The 12,760-nt window shown below is 50.4% G+C and overlaps 1 protein-coding gene and 1 long non-coding RNA gene across 6 annotated transcripts in view; both read right to left on the reverse strand.

The window, feature by feature from the left end:
* The window catches only part of POC1A (POC1 centriolar protein A), a 44,506-nt gene extending 44,314 nt beyond the window's left edge, over positions 1 to 192 (reverse strand). For all 4 annotated transcript variants that reach the window (XM_084214332.1, XM_084214331.1, XM_084214330.1 and 1 more), the window contains exon 1: positions 125 to 192. In XM_084214332.1, coding sequence (XP_084070458.1) covers positions 125 to 142 — 18 coding nt within the window. In that variant the 5' untranslated portion in view covers positions 143 to 192. The remainder of the gene's footprint in view (positions 1 to 124) is intronic.
* Positions 193 to 9,342: 9,150 nt separating this feature from the next.
* On the reverse strand, positions 9,343 to 12,363 carry LOC311158822. Of its 2 annotated transcripts, none has more exons than XR_014616485.1 (3): positions 12,261 to 12,363; positions 11,224 to 11,363; positions 9,343 to 10,015 (listed from the first exon to the last, which is right to left on the reverse strand). It is a non-coding gene; the product is annotated as an uncharacterized lncRNA (long non-coding RNA). The 2 variants fall into 2 exon arrangements; XR_014616486.1 differs by lacking the exon at positions 12,261 to 12,363 and adding an exon at positions 11,726 to 11,782.
* Between the last annotated feature and the right edge of the window lie 397 nt (positions 12,364 to 12,760).

Consider the following 12,760-nt stretch of genomic DNA (forward strand, 5'->3'; position numbering starts at 1 on the left):
GGCTGCCACCGCCGCCCCCCGGCTCGGCGGCAGTCCCCGCAGCCCGCCGGGATGCCCCGGTCCGCCGCAGCGGCCCCACACGGACTGTTCTGTTCCGGCCCGGCCCGGCCCGGCCGCCGCTCACCTCGCACAGGGCGGCCATGACGCCCCGCGGCCGCCGTTCGGTTCCCGCGCCGCGCGCGCCCCGTAGCAACAGCCCCGCCCAGCGAGGGGCGGGCGGGGGCGGGCCCGGCCTGAGGGCGCCGTGGCGGGCCCGGGGCGGGAGCTGCGGGGCTCCTCCGGGCCGCGCCGTGGAGCCCGGCCGTGTGTGGGACCGGCTTCTTCTGAGCACGGCCCGCCCCGTCAGGGGGCTCAGGACGTTGGGGAAAGCCCCCTCCGGCGCTGTTACAGCCGTTATCCTGGCAGGCTTGGTGCCGCTCCCGTTCAGTGCCGACCACCCCACTCCTGTGTGTCGCTGCCGCCCTGGGGCCGAGTGGCTCCCGAGCCGGGTGAGGCGGTCTCCGGATCGCAGCCAGGGGAGCACCGCAAAGCCGTGCTCTCTAGGGCTAAGAAACCGGGCTGCTTATTTCCAAGAATTGGTTCAGCTGCTGGGAGATAGTTGCTTCTGCTTGGTCTGTCAGTGTTCCAAATAGGAACTCACCCCGGCGCTGTGCAAAGAGCACATGGCAACCGAGAAAGGTTTATTCTTCCAGTGGTTTAATACCAACTCAAATCTATTTCTTCCAACTCTATCCAACTCTATCGAGGAACAGCACTGTTAATTAGACACTACAGACTGGACACTGACTGCTCTCCAACAGGCGCCTGTGTGGAGCCCAGATCTGCCTCTCCATGAAGCTTGGGTTGACCACCTGGGCTTCTAAAGGGGCCTTTCCTCCATCTCTTCTGCATATAGGCCCCTTCCTTTAAGGACACCTCTCCTCTTGCACGTTTCTGACAGCCAGGGATGCGCTCTGTTGAAGCTGGGGTTATAGTAGTAAAGGATCTAAAACAGGCAAAGGAGAAGAGTTAGTTGCCACCATCTCCCCAGTTACTCCAAACTGGAGCAGAGGATCATGTACCCTGAGGGCTGTGTAGAACCTAAAGCTCAGGCTAAAGCTTGTGATGGTTGTGTTCAGGCATCACCACCCCTGGGGTTTTGCCTCCTGAGAGTAGAGCAGTGTGTAGGATTTTCAAAAGCAGAACAACTATTTTTGAAAATACCACTATTTCTCAGCAGCTTCAGTGCAGATGTGAGCAGGCAGGTAATCTTGTTGGCCCTTTGATGCATCTGCTTGGCATTGGAGAGGTGCCGCAGGAAGGTTTCAGATTTAATACAGCAAGACACAGAGCAAAGGCATTCAAAGAAATCAGGTTATGCTGAGCCTGTCTGTGCCTTTAACGGGTTCAAACTCAGTAGATCTCACCAAAATATAACTTGTCCACATTTCTACTAGTCAGAAAGACTCACTCAAACATGCCTGAGAAGGAAATGAAAACCAGACCACTCGCTCCCATCCCCATCCCCTCCATCACAGAATCACACGCTGTCTTGGCTTGGAGGGGGATCTTAAAAATCATCAGGTCCCAACCCCACTGCCTTTGGCAGGGATGCCACTCGCTATCCCAGGTTCCCATCCAGCCTGGCCTTGAATACTTCAAGGGCTGGGGCATCCACAAGCTCTCTGGGCAACCTGTGCCAGGGGCTCACCACACTCACAGGGAAGGATTTCTTTTTAAGAGCTAATCTAAACCTGGCCTCTTTCACTACAGAACCACTGTTCCTTGTCCTGTCACTCTCTGCCTGCACTAAAAGTCCCTCTCCCTCATTTTTATGAGCCCCCATAGGAAAAGTGGCTTCTTTTCAACCTGCAAATGGCCCTCTATGAGGAAGCCTTACTTGCTGTGAAGGTCCCTCTTCCCCCCCCACCAGACTATCACAAGCATTAGTAGCTGTGCAGAGCAGCTGCTTTACCTGGCTGTGAGCAGAAGCTGCTGCTTCCTCTGCCAGGAATTCGGGCAGGGAGGCAGATCTTTGGAAATTCCGCTGCATTTTGGTGAATCCATATGCATTCAGCTGTCGCATGAAACTTTTAATTTTCTGTGTGTGAAAGACCTGCTGTCCTTCCCTGCCCAGCACCTCCACTTCAAAGAGATCTTTGTTGATGGCCACACATTTTCCACCTTCAGTCCACCAAATGGACCGAAACTGGCTACTTTCCAGCATTTTCCAAAGCTTCTCTGGAAAGCGCAGGGACGAGAACTCTCGCTCCATGGCCATCTCCCTGGACAGCTTGGCTGTGTCCCACCAGCTGGCAGGCACAGACCAACTGGCACCAACAGACAGCAGGTTCCAATGGAATGTTCTGGCATATCACTGTGGTGCCCGTGCTCTGGGGGCATTGCAGGTGACATCTCAGTGATGGCTGGCAGTGGTGCCCTGGCAGGGGGAGCAGCCCAAGCAGAAACTGCTGAAGGGAACTTGTTGCTTCTCTGTCTGGTGGGAGGCCAGAGGCCAGCAGTGCCCACAGAGCTGTCCTGAGGGGCTGTGGGCAAGGAGAGGCCTGGGCCATGTGTGGCTGCAGCAGGAGTGGGTCCCCAGGGAGGAGCTGGGATGGCTGCAGCCTTGGGCATCCCAGGGCCCTGTTTGGGGAGCTTTCTGGCTGGGCCCCTCTGACACCTGCAGAAATGGGGCTCCCTGGATCCCTGCAATGCAGAAACAGCAGTGATAGCATGGAGAATCATTTTCTTGACATCTCTTGCCCCAAAGCAGCAGGGATTCGGTGATGTCAACTCATTGTCTTTGCAAATTTCTTGAATAGGATTGCACTTTTTTATCTAGTGGGTTTAAAACTAGGTGGGAGAGATGCACCAGGGGACACACTTCATTTCTGGCATGAGACCCAAAAGCAGTAGTTTCCTTTCCATCCATGAATGGCCCAGCAATCAGGCTGGGGGAACAAAGGCCAAGCCCTCACTCAAACCCATCTGTTCAAGAGATGTTCTGGTTTACTTTATGTGAATCACTCCTGCTTTGTTCATAAATGCAGAGCGATTAACACAATTCCATGAATGGGTCTTCTCAGGGAAGCCATCCCTCCTTCTCCCTGATGCACTGCCTTCCTGCAGCAGACAGTCTGCTGGTTCAGGGGTGTTTGTGTGCCTGAAAAGCTCTGCATTCCCCCCTGCCCTTTGAGGTACTGCATCTGAAGAGATACATTCCTCCCTCAGACATGGCCCTTCTGCCCACATAGCTATTGATTTTGGATCTGCAAGTCTGAAGTGGTTTCTAGCATGGCCTGACCTGTTCCTTATTAAATTCTTTGGCATTTCAGTATTAACTTTTCTTTCTCTGCACTGAAATAAAAAAAGAAGATATACATGATGCTAAATATGCCTGAAGTCTGAAAGAATCCATAGAGAAATAAAAAACCAGAAACATGTTGTAATTGCACTCCCACTTATAAAAGCTGGAAATAGGAACATCTACTTTAATTGAAGGATTCCACCACTCAAAAAAACACCCCAAGTTGCCTTCTAGATAATACACAAGCAGCATCCATGGTGGCCATGGATGGTTACTTTGCTTACCTCAGCCCTGGGGTGCCACTGCATAACACCAACAGCCAGAGGTGACAGCAGATCATTGGTGTGACACTCTCACCTGTGGGAGTTCAGAGCAAATGTCAAAAAAGAAAGAATTAAAGAAAATTCATTAATTCATTCAGAATTAAAGAAAATTCAAGAGGGAAAAAGGGGGTCCTTGGGAGCAACAAGCACACATTGGATCCAGCAGTGGAGCTGATAGTCTTGAATAGCCCAGTTCAGCCATGGACACGTCCTTGTGGCATTATCTGCCCCGGGTTGGGGCAGGGCGGGGTTTTTCCAGTCCCTCAGACGGGTGTCCCTGGGGCCAGCCCGGGCGGGGGCGCTCAGGCCGTGCGCTGTCACCCCGGGGTCCCCGCAGGCACGCCTGCCGTCCCTCGGGTGGCCACCGGGGGGCAGGCGGGGGCCGCAGCAGCCTCGCCCGGATAGAGAGGGAAAAGCCAGCTGGAAAACGGGGTGAATGCAGGGCGGCGTACTTAGGAATAAACCAGGCCCATCTAGGCAGCTTCTTTGGGAAGAATACCGTAACTCTGGCTGATAAAAGCTCTGAGCGTGCCTCTTTTCAATGCCACTTCCCTGCTTGGCACCTTTAGGCATTGTCTAGTAATTCTCAGCAAGTACTTCCCTGGGCTTATTTGTGTCACAGTGAATCAGGAGATCAGAAGCCCCAGGATCTGCTCCCTCTGTCACATCGACACAGTCTTGCACTGGCAGCTCTGCCAAAGCTGTGCTTTCTGCATGCTGCAAAAGCTACTGCAGAGCATCAGACACACCCAGAATTCAGGTGAGTTGTTCTTGCATGAAATTACAGTTAACCTTTGACTTCAAGCCCAATTCATAAAAGCCTGACTTTCTCTCTAGAGTGCGTGGGTCTAACTTTAGCAACTAAACTTAATGTTTACCAATACTATACAGCAAACCCAGTTCTCACGTGTCCTGTTAATACTTAAATTGCTGAGCATACCAGTCTCTACTTGTACCTTTGCAGTTCTAAGAATATTCCAAAGGACAGCATGCAAAGCTTCAGAAAGCCACCATGAGACTTTTTCTGGAAAAGCTGAGGTTCTCAACACAACCAGTGATGGAGGAAGTACTTTGCCGTCTACAAAGGAAGCTCAAGAGACACAGAGTTGGTGAATGCAATGCACACACATTAAAATGGAACCAGCATCTACACCCAGGTCTCCAGTTGCTAGCAGTACTCTCACAACAAGGTCATCCTGTCCCCATGATCCCAGCATGGCTCCTTCACTGCTGTTTTGTGTCCCACCCCAATACATCCTGGAGATGCAGGCAGTGGCATTGGGCAACCAGCCCTGCAATGCTATGGCATAGGTTGAACTGACCATCCAGGGTGTGACAGCCACCTTGGTATTGGCACTTTGCATCCAGAGAGCACAGCAAGGACTTGGGCAGCCCAAGCACGCAGTTACAAGGAGCCACAGAATGTAGATGAAGATCCATAGCATAGAGAGTTGTTGTCCAACCTCTTCTGCTGCTGCTGTGGAAGGGGGCAGCTACAGACAGGTTAGACTGCAGAAGAGAGCAGACCCATCAAGCAGCTCAGCTGATGACAGTGGCATGTCCCATTGCTTCCATGGGACAGGCTGCTTTACATCAGCTGAAGATGCAGCTTGCTGCCACATCAGTTATTTTTTCTCTTACTAATGATTTTGTCCTCCCCTGTGTGCCAAACCTGTTTATTTATAGCCCACATTTCTTTTTCCCACCTGCCTTTGTGCTTATTACCCTTCCTTACAGAGTTAAGAGAAAGACAGGAGGAAAAAAACCACCAACCTTTTAGTTAAGTAAGTCCTGACCTAAATGCAAATCTGCTCAAGCAAATTCAGAGAGCTTTGATGCTGTATAAAAAAGAGAAAGGGAAGGGGAGCAGCCTCTACTGCTATCGGAAGAGATCTTTACTACTGCGTAACAACCCAGCAATGAAGCAAAAGCCAAGGGAGTTTAAAGAGGAAGCTCAGACAAAGGTCACCTGGCTGCTCCAGGTGCTTGTTATCAGCTCCTTGAAAAGAGGGAGGAAAGTGACACGAGCTGATTACAGCAAGAGCAGGAAGCAGCTGACAGGGCTGGGGGAGCCCTCCTCTCAGCAGGCAGAGGGGCTGCAAAGCCTGGACTCTGCAGTTGCTCAGGACACTTAAAAGAAAATATTTCTACTTCAGATTTGAAGCGTCTGCTAGGCAGAGAGTCAGAAAGCACCCTGTTAATTGCAATATCCTGTTTTATTTGCTGCCTAGTCTTTGCAGTGGATTTGTTCTACTCACTGCTCATGTGAATGGCTGAGGGGAAGGGTGGCAAGGGGATCCATGCAGAAGCACCAGAGGAATACACTGCTACTCCCTCTGTGGAGCTACACAGTTCTTAAGCCATCCAAGAGAGAGCAAGTAAAGGGAGCTCATACATGCCTGCAGTTTCCAGAACTAGCCAAAGGAGGAGAAAGATTCAGGAGTGAGAAAACCTCAAGCTGGATCCAGCCAGAATACCATCAACAACCTCTTGGCATCTACAAAGTTGTCTCTGACCACTTACATCGGTTCTGGCGTCTTAAGCCACTATAAGATCTTAAAATCTGCTACAGGGATGTAGATAAAACCTGGCTTTAAAATGTCTCCAGCACAGGTGGCTCAGCTGTGCTGATCTTGCTGACCAAGGGCAGGTGGCTGCTTTCTGTCCCTGAACTTTCTCTGCTGGTGTCTGCAGGGGTGAGCAGAGTTCAGGCTTCACTGAACTCACAATTGCATCAATACAGAGCTCAAAGTGCACAAAAACTGGTGCTAGGAAAACGCTAGCTGAGTTCACAGGAGTGAAGCTGAAACCTTTGGGACATGGAATTCCTCACTGATGGGGCACATGTCCAGCACCCACACCCAGCAGGGTTCATTGCCACACAGACCCTGGGGCTGGCCTGGCCAGGGCAGGTAACACTGCACGGTCCAGCACCACCCACCTACAAAGCAGGTTGGTATTGCCAGTGCCATGGAAGCATGTTCCAGAATTCACCTCTCCCCATGGGGCTGCCTTCCAAACAACACTGATCACTGGGCTGGATCACATTTGGCCTTGACTTTTAAGCCTCTAATCTTATCAAACAGTTCTTTGTCACAGAATTTCACAAATCTGGGTCCCTACTCTGCAGATTAGAGGGTATCAGTCAGTGCTGAAGAGTATCAAGTGTCCATGGAAAGTGTCACGTGGGAAAAACTAAAAGGATGAAAACTCGGCCATGCTGAGAGCAGAGTGGGCAGGGCGACATCAACCTTCCTAGAGAACTCCTGCTGATAGGACAGTTTGGTCAGCACAGGCAAGCACAGAACTGCCCAGTCCCTTCCCTTCTTCTAAAGCTCTACGCACTCAGGAGCCTTGCACCTCCTGAAGACCCAGAGCTGGCTTCTCTCCTTCCCACACACTATTCCTGCACGTTGCAGAGGGGAATGGTAGGTAAGTATGACCAGAGCAGACCACAGAACAACCCCAAATATCTGTTACATTTGCTGCCTTTACATGCTGAAGAGAAGGATGCACCTGTTTGCAGAATGTCAGAGCAACCCTTCTTCCAACAAGCACAAACTCTATGGCACCCACCTGAGCATCTCCCCTGCAGCACTTTCCCTCTGAACAGACCATAATTACTAAAGCTAGACATTCCTGCTGTGAACTGAGCTGTGTGAGAGGATAGTGGTTCTTTGTATTTCCAAGCCAGTTGAAGCAGGCAGAACTAGTGGTGGGCCCACTGCCCACCACCCAAACCAATTGCTTCCTTGCACAGATCATTTGCCCTTCCAACATCCTATTCTCAGAGAGAGAAAGAAGCTCCTGGCTTCCTTTCTGTCCAGCGCAACAGGAGCTCAAGCTTTGCTGCACCTCTTTGTGCTAGCATGACATGGCCACGTTTGTGCTGGGACATCTGTCTTGCTGAGGCCACTAAAGGACAAGTGGGACATTAAAGACACAGAACTACATAAGAGAGTTTTCCACTGTTCAAATAGGACAGGACAACCAGAAAGGTTTACTGTTCAAACAGTTTATTATCAACTCTATTAGGTTGTGTCTATTAGATTTTATATCCATACAGTGGTCCAGGAGGCTCTAGAAGCATGGGAGCAGCTGCCAGTGGAGATGGATGGGCTTCAGCTGACACGTGCATGTCCCTCCACACTGACCATCTGGGCTTTTGGAGGGGCCTTTCATCCAACCCTGCTGCACACAGGGCTCTTTGTTTGAAGGCAGCTCTCCTTCTGCACATTCCCAGCAGCCAGGGATGTGCTCTGTTGAAGCTGGGGTTATAGTAGTAGAGGATCTAAAACAAGGAGAAAAGTTAGTTGCTACTATTCCAAGACTGGAAAAACCCAAGCTACAAGAACTAGGACTCTGAATTGCAAAAGAGGAGCATGGCTAGAGAAAAGGACATTGAACTTAAATATGGAACTTAAAGCTCAAGCTAAAGCATTATGTGACCATGGTGATCAGCAATCACAACTGAGGTTTTTTCTTCCTGGGGGACAAAGCAGAACTGCTTTTAAAAGCTAAATATCACTATTTCTCAGCAGCTTCAGTGCAGATGTGAGCAGGCAAGTAATCCCATGATCCTTGGACACATCTGCTTGGCACTGGGCAGGTGCCATAGGAAGGTTCCAGATGGCACCTGAAGACATTTAGAGAAATCAGATTACACTGAGTCTGTCTGTCCCTTAAACAGGTTCAAACTCAGTAGCTCTCACTGAAATATATCTTATCTACATTTCTACTAGTCAGAAAGACTCACTCAAATCTGCCTGAGCACAGGCTGAGAAAGGAACGAAAACCAGACCACTCGCTGCCATCGCCACCTCTTCTATGGTAAGGCCTTACTTGGTGTGAAGGTCCCTCTCCCCACCCAGATTATCACAAGCATTAGTAGTTGTGCAGAGCAGCTGCTGTACCTGGCTGTGAGTAGAAGCTGCTGCTTCCTCTGATAGGAATTCAGGCAGAGAGGCAGATCTTTGGAAATCCCGCTGCATTTTGGTGAATCCATAGAGGTTCAGCTGGCGAATAACGCTCCTGATGTGCTGCGTGTTAAAAACCCGCTGGCAAACTCCCCTGCCCAGCACCTCCACTTCAAAGAGATCTTTGTTGATGGCCACACATTTTCCACCATCACTCCACCAAATGGACCGAAACTGGCCACTTTCCAGCATTTTCCAAAGCTTCTCTGGAAAGCAGAGGGGCAAGAATCTATTGTCTTTGCCTGTGCTCTCACTGGAAACAGCAGAAGCTCGTTTGGTCTTGTGTGTGTCACTGCCATTCCAGATGTTCCACTCATCCTCCATTGCTTCTAAGGCAGTGTCACAGGGCACAATTTCCCCCTGTCCTGCAAGGCCAGGAGCAGCCATGTCAGCCCACTGCCCCAGTGCATTTGGAGCAGAAAGGGCTGGTGTTTCTGGGGGAATCAGCTTCCTTTTCTATTCTCGCAGGTGGGCTGAAGCTTCCCTCATTGGCCATCGCCCTGCACAGCCATACCTCGTTCTCCCAGTCAGTGGGCAAAAGCTGACTGGCCATGGCTAACTCTGGGTGCCAATGGAATGTTCTGGCGTATCACTGTGGTGCCTGTGCCTGGGGGACATTGCAGGTGACATCTTAGTGATGGTTGCCACTGATCTCAGCACTAATCTCAGTGCTGCCCTGGCAGGGGGAGCAGCCCAAGCAGAAACTGCTGAAGGGAACTTGTTGCTTCTCTGTCTGGTGGGAGGCCAGAGCCCAGCAGTGCCCACAGAGCTGTCCTGAGGGGCTGTGGGCAAGGAGAGGCCTGGGCCGTGTGTGGCTGCAGCAGGAGTGGGTCCCCAGGGAGGAGCTGGGATGGCTGCAGCCTTGGGCATCCCAGGGCCCTGTTTGGGGAGCTTTCTGGCTGGGCCCCTCTGACACCTGCAGAAATGTCCTTGTGGATATCAGGGAGAGAGGCCAGCCCAGGGGACCAGCCCAAGGGACTGCACCAGACTGCACAGGGGGAATGTGGGAAAGCCCAGCCCTGATGCCAAAGGTGGAGGCCAGCCAGGGCCTGGCTGTTGGGTGGTGATGACAGAGATGAGGCATTCCAGACATTCTCCAGCACAGCTGGGAAGTAGGGGAGCAGCTGCTTGTCAAGGTGTTCAGGTCTGCATATGTAGGGACGTGTGTTAGGGATTAGCTGTGTTACCTTGGCAAGCACAAGCTTTCTGTGAACAGACACCTGTGTGTCCTGTGCAGGAGCTGCTGTGAGCACCTCCTTCTCCATGCCAGCAGTGGTTCCCTGGACAGGCCAAAGATTTTGGCAGCTTCCTGAGGGGCAGCTTTCCTCCAGCTCCTCATCCAGGCACAATGCAGCTGGGGTATTTTTTTGTGGCTCACTCTTGGCTTGTAGCCTTCCAGCACCTTGGGATGGTTCATCTTAAAACCTGTGCTATAACAGAATCATAGAAGGTAGAAAGTGCAGAGAAGGAGAGTTAGTTGTAACCAGTTCAAGCCTGAAAAACAAAAATACATAAGAATTAAGATTTTATTCTCGGCCAAAATCCAAACCTGATTATTGAAGAAGACAGGGGAGTTTGAAACCTCAAGCTTGGGCAGGCTGAGATGTTACAATATGGTTCTATTAAGTGATAACCAGCCCTGGGTTTTTACCTGAGCAAGTCTACAGAGTTGTCCTGAAGGGCTATGGGCAGGGAGAGGCCTGGGCCATGTTCAGCTGCCCCAGGAGTGGGTCCCCAAAGAGCAGCAGGGACAGCTGCAGCCTGGGACATCCCAGTGCCCTGTTTGGAAACCTGTCCAGCTGCACCCCTTTGACACCTGCAGAAACACCCTGACAGTCTGCACCTTTTGTGATTCACTGGAGAAACACCTTACAAAGCTCCTTGGTAACAAACTAGCCTTTCAATTGGCTAGGAAAAGTTCTGCCAAGCAAGGGGAAAGGGTTTTCTGTGTTGAAACACATTGCAGCAAGCTTTTGTGTGGAGTAAACACTCTTCATGCCAGCAGGATCAATACAAACAACCTGTCTTGGTACCCAGTTCTGAGCTGCTGCTTGTCTCTCTCTTGCAGCCCAGTGTGAGGCAGTTTGGCTGCAGCATTCTGTGATCTCTGTAAGAGGGGAGGCTATTTCTGAGGTGACAGAGACCCAGCAGACGGCTGACAGCCCAGAACAACCCCTGAGCTCACCTTGTTAGCACTGCCAGGTTGCTGTTCTCTGACAATCTGTTCTTAACATTGGCTAAGTTTGGAAGCAGTGCTAAAAGCAGGCTTGTCATGGTCATGCCAATGAATGAAGAGCTTGTCAACAGAGGGAGAGTCACCAGCAGCACAAGGGAAAAGTATAAATATGATTATATTTCCTCTATAGAACTGTTTATATCTAGCTCTGAATCCTTCAAACTGCTGCAACAGAGCTTTAATACTGTATTAAGGGCTGGAAAATTGGAGGGTCAGAGGATATTTCACTGTCTAGCTCTAGTCTTTTGCAAATGAATGTGAATCCTCCATTCAAAACAGATTCAACAAGCCAGTTCCTAACAGGTTCTGACCCTTATAAAGTGCCCATATTCAGCTTTTGGCTTCAGCTTTGCCTCCAGAAAATCCTCAGCAATTTAGGCTTACTCCAAGGGCAAAGCTCACCAAGCATTCACAGAAGACAAGGAACAGCACCGTGCAGCTGTTGGCAGCAGGGCAGACCCTCTGGGGTGAAGAGCCAGCATCCAGTGATCACAGCACCACCTCTGCCAACTCAGCCTTCAGGAACTAAGTTGTGTTTTTTCCTGTGAAAGCAGAAAGGTGAAGAAAGATGCTGGTTCTCACAGGAAGATGGACAAGTCAAAAAAAAAAAAAAGGGAGGTGCTACAGCTGCAGTGAGTTTGAGGTGTGCTGCTTGGAATTATCCTGAGGTATAGGAAAAGCCTGTAGGTGTAGGAGTCTCCTGCAACAACTCAGGCCTTCTCAGAAGAATTTTTTTCCCACTGCAGGTCACCCAGCTCTGCATTTCTTTGTCAGGCTTACTCCCTCTTGGAGACCAGGCACATTCCTCTGCCCCTGCCTTTCAGCTCAATGCCAGGCCTGCAATGTGTCTGATAGATAAACCAAGCCCTGGCAAAACCAAGCACATTCTTGTCTAGCACCATACCTTGACCCACTGATGAGTTCTTTTTTCATCATTTCCTGGAGACGTGGGAAACAGCTGGAGCCAGAATCCGTGAGAGGAAGCAATAGAATTTCAAGCATTTCAAAAATAGAAAGATCATAAAGGTTAGGCTTGAACCAAGTGAGGCAGACAAAGCTGTAACCCCTGCCAGGAGGATGAGCAATGCAAACAGTGGATGCCTGAATCTGAAGGAGAGATTTTCCCCTGTTACAGCAGAGGAATATGTTTTAAGTAGCTGGCTTTTGGTCTCTGTTTTGTTTACTCTTACAAAGACAAAACCAAAAGTGACGCCATACCCTACTTTATTAAGTGCAGAAGGAAGCATCTGGGAAGGGCAGCAAAACATGACAAAGTCCAGACCAGCCTAAACAGAGACACCCACAAACCCTCCTGAGCCTGCTGAGTATGTAGATATTTATCTAGTACAGCCTGCTACCACAGCTGAACAGAAAACACCTGCTGGGCTTCAGGATGCTCCAAGCAGCCAGGAGGAGAACAGGGGGAATATCACACTCACCTGCTCCTCAGGGGTTGCTTGGTCCCTTGAATAACCACAACTGCACAGAAGAACCAGACCTCAGCTGCTGGGAGCAGACCCCACAGCCTCTGCCACAGCTGTGCTCATGCTGGCTCCAGTTCAAGGGCTGTATGGCTACTGCCCACTTGTCAAGCTGCTGGCAACTTCTAGCCTATGCCAAGCAGAAGCTGAGGAGCAGAATGAGGAAGTGATCCACTGAAACTTGTTCTGTGTGAGGGACTTCCCCAGAGAACAGCACGAGAAAGGCATTGCCTGCCCAGGAAAGTGCCACTAAAGCTGGAGAATGGCCAAGCTCTTGTTCAAGCTGGCTAATTTGATCACAGAAGCCAGTACCTCTGCCAAATGCAGGCACTGGCTGAACACTATTATAATTAGAGCTGAGGTGCTAGACCTGTTGTTTCTCATTACTGTTATTTTTATTATTTTCAGTAATTTGTGTTAACCTGAAGTATTATCAGTATTTTGTGTTAACCTGAAGA

The sequence above is a fragment of the Fringilla coelebs genome, assembly GCF_963513975.1.
Source record: "Fringilla coelebs genome assembly, chromosome: 13".
NCBI classification, from domain to species: Eukaryota; Metazoa; Chordata; class Aves; order Passeriformes; family Fringillidae; genus Fringilla; species Fringilla coelebs.